The sequence below is a fragment of the Limulus polyphemus genome, unplaced genomic scaffold, assembly GCF_000517525.1.
Source record: "Limulus polyphemus unplaced genomic scaffold, Limulus_polyphemus-2.1.2 Scaffold3514, whole genome shotgun sequence".
Classification (NCBI taxonomy): Eukaryota; Metazoa; Arthropoda; class Merostomata; order Xiphosura; family Limulidae; genus Limulus; species Limulus polyphemus.
The window spans coordinates 67,662-77,561 of record NW_013669124.1 but is presented as its reverse complement, the minus strand read 5'-3'; the positions used below and the strand labels follow the sequence as shown (position 1 = coordinate 77,561).

At 30.7% G+C, this 9,900-nt stretch overlaps 1 protein-coding gene across 11 annotated transcripts in view; it reads right to left on the bottom strand.

Moving 5' to 3' along the window:
- Positions 1-9,900, bottom strand: part of LOC106469492 (zinc finger protein OZF-like) — a 105,415-nt gene that overhangs the window by 28,397 nt on the left and 67,118 nt on the right. For 8 of the 11 annotated variants that reach the window (XM_022398027.1, XM_022398024.1, XM_022398026.1 and 5 more), the window contains one exon: positions 1,872-1,969. In XM_022398027.1, the coding sequence (XP_022253735.1) occupies positions 1,872-1,969 (98 nt within the window). Of the gene's footprint in view, positions 1-1,871; positions 1,970-4,678; positions 5,259-9,900 lie in introns of those variants that run through there. The other 3 variants (XM_022398020.1, XM_013929993.2, XM_022398021.1) reach the window with 3 other exon arrangements.

The following is a 9,900-nucleotide window of genomic DNA, read 5'->3' as shown; positions in this document are numbered from 1 at the left end:
CACTCTCATTAAACTTGGAAATAATGTCATCGTTTTTTGAATCAACACTTTGTTCAGTTTTTACTTTGACAAATGTGTTCTAGAACAGAAGAAAAATCAATAATTCTATCAATACAGAACACAATCTAAACAATATCTTTACAAAAAAACTGATTTACATAACAAACGCACGTAATGTCAGTAGTTGACGTGTTTTAAATTGTAAACTCCACTTTTTTACTTTGACAGATTTGTTCTAAAACAAGAAATTATCAATAATAATTAATGTTGTCAATAAATATAACTTGTCTGTATAATCATAAATATATTAGATACAACGTGACAGTATAACCACAGATACGTTACATACAAAGTAAAACCATAGATACCTCAGATACAACATGACAGTATAACCATAGATACAATAAATACAAAGTGACCGTGTAACCATAGGTGAACTAGACATAATATGACAGTATAAACACAGGTACATTACATACAAGGTGACTGTATAAACACAGGTACATTACATACAAGGTGACTGTATAAACACAGGTACATTATATACAAAGTGACAGTAAAACCATAGATACATTGGATACAATGTGACAGCATAACCATAGATACATTGGATACAACATGACAGTATAACCATAAATACATTAGATACAACATGACAGTATAACCATAGGTACAATAAATACAAAGTGACTGTATAAACACAGGTACATCAGACATAATGTGACAGTATAAACACAGGTACATTAGATTCAAGGTGACAGTATAAACACAGGTACATCAGATACAAGGTGACAGTATAAACACAGGTACATTACATACAAGGTGACTGTATAAACACAGGTACATTACATACAAGGTGACTGTATAAACACAGGTACATCAGACATAATGTGACAGTATAAACACAGGTACATCAGACATAACGTGACAGTATAAACACAGGTACATTAGATACAATGTGACAGTATAAACACAGGTACATTAGATACAACGTGACAGTATAAACACAGGTACATTAGTTACAACATGACAGTATAAACACAGGTACATCAAACATAATGTGACAGTATAAACACAGGTATGTTAGATACAACGTGACAGTATAAATACAGGTTCATCAGATATAATATGACAGTATAAACACAAGTACATTAGATATAATGTGACAGTTAATGAAGATGGGGTGGTTGTTGTTTTCACCATGTGTGTGAATACTGAATACATTGTAATTGTATCTAGTATACCTGTGTTTATACTGTCACGTATCAAGTATACCTGTGTTTATACTGTCATAAGAATTTCAAAGTCATATCATCTGGATCATCCACTACTGAACTTGTAATTAAAGGAAAGTTTATTTATTATAAACGAACTCTCAACTTTAATAACACAGCTTCACTACAATTCAGTCTGTTCTGAATAACTTGTATAATGTGGTTACAAATATTACACTTTCCTATTCTTTCTTATTTATATATTTTTTTAATTCACTTCATCCCTTTATTTTATATTTTAATTACTTGTTACAAAATGTTTGAACTATATATATAAATTTTGTACCTAATATTTTATCTTGCTGAGTATAACTTATTCAAGATGGAATATGTACATTCTGAAATGTTGAAGAATTAAATGTTTATTACTATACACACACACGGCAAATGTTCATTGTTGTTGCCATCGTTCTACTGTTCATCAAAGTTATATATTTTTATTCATAGCCAAACTTTTTTCAAATGTTAATTATTTAAAAAAAATTATCATCCCTAGTTAGATATCATACAATTTCAATATTGCATAAATGTTCTCTAATAATTTCTAATTATTTTGTCTAATTAAAGAATCATAAAATTTTTTAATCGACAAATTACCTCAGTATCATTAGGATTTTCATACTTTTCTTCTTTTATTTTACAATCAAAGATAGTAAATGAAGATCCTTCTTCTGGGCTAGTAGCTTCTGTTGTTACTATAGGTGTAAAATAGATACTTTTGTTACATATTTTAAAATAACTTCTGTAAATCACTACATTATAACAATTTCTCACTGTGAGTTGAAACATTTTCTTTACTTTATTACAGTTCCACCTCTCTCGACTTGACTATCATACAGATACACCAACATTTAATTATAATAAAGTAGACCGATAAATAATTAATTTTAATTATGTGTCATATTATTCCTCCAAGTGCAGTTTTTGATGTAAAAATAATTCACAAATAAGTTATTCTAATAATATTTTTTAGATGTATAATATTTATAATATGTAGTATAGGATGTCCATACATTATTGAACTTTTTAAATGAATGGAATGGGAACCACACCAGATAAAAAAGTTACAACTTATGGCATGTAATAAACAGACTAATATCTGATAGTTAGAAGTATTTGACAGATATTGTGCATCTTTAAATGAAGCTCTCCATCCAGAGATGAAACACTGAATCTATTATAGCTACAGATAAACAAGTAAAAACACCATGTAGAAGTTATGGGATCATCACATCTAGCAGTACCGGAACATCAAGTAGTTAAACAGAATATAAACCACAAGACAATCACCAAGAACACTTAATCATTGTTTGTTATTAAAATACTATTCTGTACTTTTAAACAAAAGCTGGTTGTAATGGTAAAAAATAATAAAACAACATTAGTTACACTTGTTCCTTCCTTCTATCTTTATAATGAAAGTCTTTGTACAACAGACCTGTTTCATATCTGTGTGGTGAATTCAAATTTGATGAAGTCTTTGTACAACAGACCTGTTTCATATCTGTGTGGTGAATTCAAATTTGATGAAGAGGAACATAAGTTTAACATAACAGCAAATGTACAACAGACCTGTTTCATATCTGTGTGGTGAATTCAAATTTGATGAAGAGGAACATAACAAATACATGTTACCATCTGATATCACATAGATGTATAATGGTACCTGATGAGGACAAAACCTTGTCGAAACGTTGTACATTTGCTGTTATGTTAAACCCTACCCCCTCAGTTAATATATATTTCAAACTTCCTGTTTTCTACACATTCAATTTGGATGTATAACATCACTCAAGTAAATGGCAATTCTTCTATATTTTAGTTGCACATGGCACCTTCATCCACTAATTGCCTGTTAACCTGTGACTTCATTCATGATGTCCTGAAAGAGTCAACTGTCTTTTATGTCAACAAATTATGTAATGGTTTGGGGCTTCCTTGTTATTGAATATAACTGGATAAATGTAAAGTAAGTGAAGTGTGCTCTGTGAGAAACTTAGCTTTGTTAACCTTATTGTATTTTTAGTATTAAAGCTACGTTCACCTCTGTTAGGCAGAATGTTTGGTGAAATTTTTGAATGATCTAGATTTTATAAGGTTTGCTAGAATTTTGTAACAACTTCAACTTTTGTGTAACTTAACACAAAGGTTTCTTTTGTTGTACTCATGGGTTTTGAACTTTTGATTTGTAGTTTTATTTTCGTTTTCTATTGCCTTACAGTGAGATTCACATTAGATTGGTAAGAAAGAACCAACAAATCACAATTCAGAGCTACAGACACACACTCTATGACAATATTCTTCAAGCCTCCTGTTAGCTGGCCGTACATATAGATCTGTGTAGTGTACCAAAGTATATCCCATCTACATGTTATTTATGTCAGGTCCAGTGGTTTTAAACTCTTTAAATTACAGTAGATCAATGTTTGATCCAAAATATTTATATTTTTAATTTTTTATAAGCAGCCATCTGAATTCTGAGAAATATAATTTTTTTATAAAATGGCAAACCTTGAGTAAGGTTGTGTCTGCTGTATTTTCTAATAAAAAACCATGGGATATAGTATACATCTTATTTTGAACTAATTTATTTAATCCATTTTACTTATTATTGTGATACTGAATAATGTGTTTCAAATATATACAATTGTTAGAATTTAAACAAGAACTATACAATTTTTTTAAATATTACATTATACCCAATTATACAAATTTTTACAGAAACTCTAAAAGATTTGATTTGAATATCATGCAAAGCGACACAAGGACTATTTGAGCTAGCTGTTCCTAATTTGAAGTGATAGACTAGAGGGAAGGCAGCTAGTCAATATCACCCATTGCCAACTTTTTGACTCCTCTTTTACCAAAGAATAATGAGGTTGACCATCATATTACAACTCCCCTACAAATAAAAGGGTGATTAGGATTTGAACCTGTGATCCTCAGATTGCGATTCAAGCACCTTAACCACCAGGCCATACCATGCCTCAACTTTAAGGGATTTTTCATAATAATATTTCATTTCTTACATCACAGTGTTGGTTAAGTCAACTTATTCTACCAGTTCTATAATCATTATGTCTTGATGGTTTCTACTCACTGAAATACATTATGACTGTTCACAAAAAACAATTCTTCTCATGATGGACAAATGACCAATATTACAAAATGTCTAGTGCAACATCTTACAATAAACAAAAATGTAAACAATAAACATAGAAATTATGGAATTTCTTTGTTAGGAATTAATCACTCGTTCCTGTGCTAGTGGATAGTAATAATTGTATCTGTAATGTAATTTGTAGAAATTATGATAATTAATGTCAGTTAACACATTAAGAGAATTTTTTGTGAATATTTGTTCTATGTTACAATGGATTCAAATCCTAAATATTTGAACTTACTACAAGATGACGTTTTTGTTTCTTTTTTCAGAAGTTTGACTTCCAAAAATGCATTCTTCTCGTCAGACATATGTTCAGTTTTCATATTCAACCTTTTCAAGACTTCACTATTTCTACTTTCACTTTCATTGGTGTGCTCTTATAGTTATATGGTATTTCACGTTTGCTATTACTTTTCTCAAGAACCAAGTGAATTACAATTCGTATATTATCGAAAGTTTATTACGCTAAGCTTTACAAACACAGTATCTCAAACTTCCAACTTTATTAGAAAATAATTACTTTGCCGCATGCCATACGTTTCGAAGTCAAACTCAAAGTTTTAATCAAGTTTCAAAATGAAGCACCAATATCAATAGGCACGTTTCTATACAGTTATATATCTTTTAAGGAACTAGTAAGAAATTAAAGAAACATGTTTTCCTTTCACATTTTATTTTAATGCATTTTAAAACACTCAGTAATACTCGTAATTAACAACGAAGATTACTGCTAACCTTCCTTACGTTACGAAATTAATTAATAAGTAGCAGTGTTACCAACTCTGAAAGACAGGAAAGTCCTTATAAAACCTTAAAAACTCGCTAGATGTCGCTATATAGACTTTTTTGTTGTTGTTGTTTCTAAAGGCGTATAAAAATCACTAAATAAAGTCTGCATATAATTCAGTAGAGCATTAAAACAAATATCTTAATAATTCTATATATACAATACAGCATGGGTAATTTTCATTACAATGAAAAGACACTGCTCAAACAATAGGTAACATATTTTACATATTAAATAAAATCAGAGCTATATCTCCAGAAAGTAACTGGATTAGTGAACATGTACGGTATCGATAGCCCTAAGGAGGCTATAACAGTGAAATATTGAGCTAATAAAATTATGTTACGTATCTGCTTGTTTTTTAATTTCCGGTAGAAATTCTTTCCGAGAGACTTCAGCGATACAAGTCATTTCTTGGTTAAATTAGTTTATTCTTTCTCGATACAAACTTTTAGCACACAGTAATTTCACAATCAATACGTTTCTCGTCACTTTAAACTTCTCTACTTTTATAATGCACACTATAAATTACAGCGATTCACAATCTTGATAGCTTCACACTCTAACTCGAAACAGAATCGTAAATTACCCGGAACTCTCTTCATTCAAATCCCGCAGGCCTTCTCTCCCAGGCTTATATACTAAAAAAGAGGGCGTCTCGAATAAACTCGGTCTTCCCCGATAATTAATGATCATTCGAGAAATTCGGCACGTGCTATCAGAGTCACGTGACTTCCGCTGTCGTAACAGTTACATTCTGGAGATTTAGGTCGCTATTTTATTTACGTTTATGTAAATGTCTTATAATAAACCCCAGTTTGCGTTAAACAAAGTTAAAAATAATAATATTTTATATATTCACTAAACCATGAAAATGTTTTAACACCAGCTGCTTCTAAATAATTTTGTTACTATATAAATTGATGATTTCCTATTTTGACGATCGAATTTCATGTTCTGTTGTTTCTTTAGTTTTTCTACAGTTGAAAATCTAAAGAGAGAACAAACAATTATTTTTAGTTGTTGAATATGAGGTGGATCAATACCTTGTTTTACTTCTTTCTTTTGGTATCACTGTTATCAGCAATGAAAGTCGCTTTGAGAAACATTTTCGCTAGGGGGGCTCAAAAGTCGCGATAGGTCCGTCCAAACTGGTAATGCCGATGTATATACACTGAACTGGACTGAGCATTGACCCCTTTTACATGCATTCTGCAGAAGTTATAGTGCTTTTTTTTTTTAATAGAAAAAACACATTGTACTATAACCTGTATTCGCGGCAAAGAATCAAATATCGAAATTTAGCGTTCTAAGTCAGCAGTAACTTTACTTACTTAAAAGTTTAAATCCAGGGCTAGATTCCCCGCGGTGGGGAAAAGGAAATAGTCCATTGTGTAGCTTTGCGCTAAATACCAACAGCTTGAGGAATATTACTCATCATATTTCATAAACGTAACATGCTAACCTTGCACTCACAAGATTTAAAAAAAACTGTAATGTCTCATTTAGAATGAGTTAAAACTGTTCATTACTGTTATCATGTGTCATAATTAAAAATTATAGTGACTGTTCTCTCTTTTTTAATTATGTAAATACTACAGTTTTGCCTTTATCTTTACAAAAACTGTGATACAGCGTCTTTCATAAACAGACAGTACTTTTATTTTAAGGTTGTATTTTGCAAAGCCACCTCAATAAACAAGAAAGTGAACCCTTCAAACTATATACAAATTTAAATACTTTACAGACATAAATGTTTCCATTAGGTTCATTAATTAGCTTAAGCTATTTCAAATTCTTGTCTAATAAGAGGAGAATACAAATTATATTCCACATGTAGTAATCACACACAAATAATAATAATCTGTATGGTACTGGATCGTATCGTATATTTGCCACCCCGTTAGTTAACAAGCAAATAATTTGAAATTTCTGTATATATATATTTTTTAAACTGATCAAATGCGAATATACGATTTATAGTTTTAATGTATGAAATATAATTTCAGATTGAGTTTGTATATATTTAAAAGGGCTCATTTCAATATTATTTTCAACATCAGATTGTTTACTTAAACTCCTTTTCATTTTACACATCCATGATTTACGACTTCTTCCCTCTTAACAACCAAGTATTCAAGAAAAGCCTGTTTTGAACTTCTTTTTTTTTTCGCATGTTAAGAAAGGCTTGATTTCATATTTATTCACAACACATGTGATAATTTCTTCTTAGTTGTATAGCAAAGTGATTGTTGGGATATAAAATCTATTTTCCCATGTTTACAGACTTGTGTATTAATACATTATTGTTATGAATGTTGCCTTGTATAATAAAACTTTAGTTCCATTATTCAAGTTCGAGTTTTCGTTGCCTTGATTTTTTTAAATTTAGTTTTTATCATTAAATATCACACGTTCAGCAGATGGATAAGTGTACCCCTGATTTTATGTTTTCAAAGATTGATATTTCCTTCCTTTCATGTTACAAGAGAACTTGCCTGTAGTTATTGTTCATTCTTTAAAGGACTTAAGTAGAATTAATAAAAGTCACAGTTCATAAGCCTAAACGTAGTTACATCGATAAAATTGTCCATGTAACTTATCTTGTAACAAGTTTACCGTGTTTCAAAATAGAATATCTTACATAATGAATATCACAAAACTTTTTTTTAAGACAGTTTGTTTGTTTTTTTAATTATGCACAAAGCTACACAAGGGCTATTTGTACTCTGCCAACTACGGGTATCGAAACCCGGTTTCTAGCAAGCCGTCTCCAGCCATTATTACCCATACAAAATCCATACTGATATTCAGATAATAAAACAAATTTAACAACAAAATTTAATAGTTATTTAATTTTCTACTTATAATTTTAGAATATACTTAATTTGTCTTATAGCTCCCTTTTTATATATTGATATTATTGCATTTTTCAGAGTTGGGAAACATTTGATTATCAATACAGAAATATATATTGTAATGGGACAACAGTTGAGCCAGTAGTTAATAAAGAAATATAATCTAATCAAACTGATTTAATATTCTTTAATTATTTCATTGGTTTCACAAATAAATTTGCTAACTTAGTTTTGAGATTATTATTACCCTTCTGATTTCTTTGTTTCACCAACTCCTGTATTCTATTAAACCCTCCCTGTGGTAAATCTGTGGGTTTACAATTCTGAAAATAGGATTTCAGTACACACATTAGGTGAGAACATAGATAGTCTATTGTGTAACTTTGTGTTCAGAAACGAAAAGCTATTAACAAAATACAGCATTACATACATACGCCTTTCTTAATGAATCTTATTATAACATCAGTGATTATATCACTACAAGACAACTTTATTGATGATTTAGTCAATAACAATAATGTAGTTTCACTTACATTTTATCTCTCTGTGGTAGTTAAATAACTTCTGTCTTAAAAGCCCCCAGTGGCACAGCGGTATATCTCCAAACTTACAATAATTCAAGCCATCTCAAACAATTATTAGTCTCAAAGTGGGTTCCTCGTCATCGAATATATATGTTTGTTTTTCAAGCTTACACTACTAATTATGGAATGCGTGATAACATAAGATAAAATTTTTACAAACATTTTTATTTCATTATAGCAATTAAACGAAAGCTATAAGTAAAATAATTTTCATAATCGTGGGAAATAATAAATTAATCCTTTAAGTCAATGGTCAGTAATCTATGACCCATGGCTCACCAAGTGACCTGCAGCAATGATTTGGCTAACCCACCAAAAGTTGGCTTCACAATTGCAACCTGTGAGGGCTCAATCATTGCTCAGTTCAAATTTCTCGGCTATGTGAGAAGAACAAAGATATTAAAGGAAAGACTCACGACTATAGAGAATTTTAGGGAAAAATTTGAAGCTGGTTGAACTATTAATTTTGTTTGTTGTATGTAAATAAACGTACACATTTAAATACATAAGAATTATATGACTATCACTGACCCAATACAGTACTAAATTTAAAAAATAATAATAATTGACCCGTGATCAAAAAAGGTTGCCGACCACTTCTTTAAGTAATCTAATGTGACTGATTCATATGCTCTTATCCCCAGTTGTTTGTCAGTTGAAAATTTTACTAACACTCACCTCCATACACAGAATATTTTCCTTCCTTATGATTTTGCCAATTCTGCCAAAGAGATTTGCAAGCCACCAGCTTTGTGAAAACTCTCATCTAATCTCAAGTAAAACCACGTGTTTTTATGCATGCACAATAACATCATCATGCAGCTGAACCCTCCACCAACAAGATTATGAAATATCTCCATGTGCAATGCCTCCCCAAAATTTCACATTCGTCAAGCCTCATTTTTTCCTTGACACTGATGTGTTCTGATTCTGGTAAGATTTGTGATTTTACTTTTTCACTTGATTTGTGTTTTATTATACTCAACATGAATTAAATGGGAATAGTCCAAAGATATAGAAGTAAGAGAAATAACTGTACATATTCCCTCTCCAGATATAGCTCTACATGCCATTTCCTTTCTGGATCAACTTTGCTCCCATAACATTGTGCCTCATCCCCCTCACCCAATTGATTCTTATGTTTTAGCTTATAGTCACTCAAATTTCCAGTTCCTTGATTCCCAGTCGTTGGAGCACTCCTTTCTCGAGTCCGACTTCCTACCACCTTTCT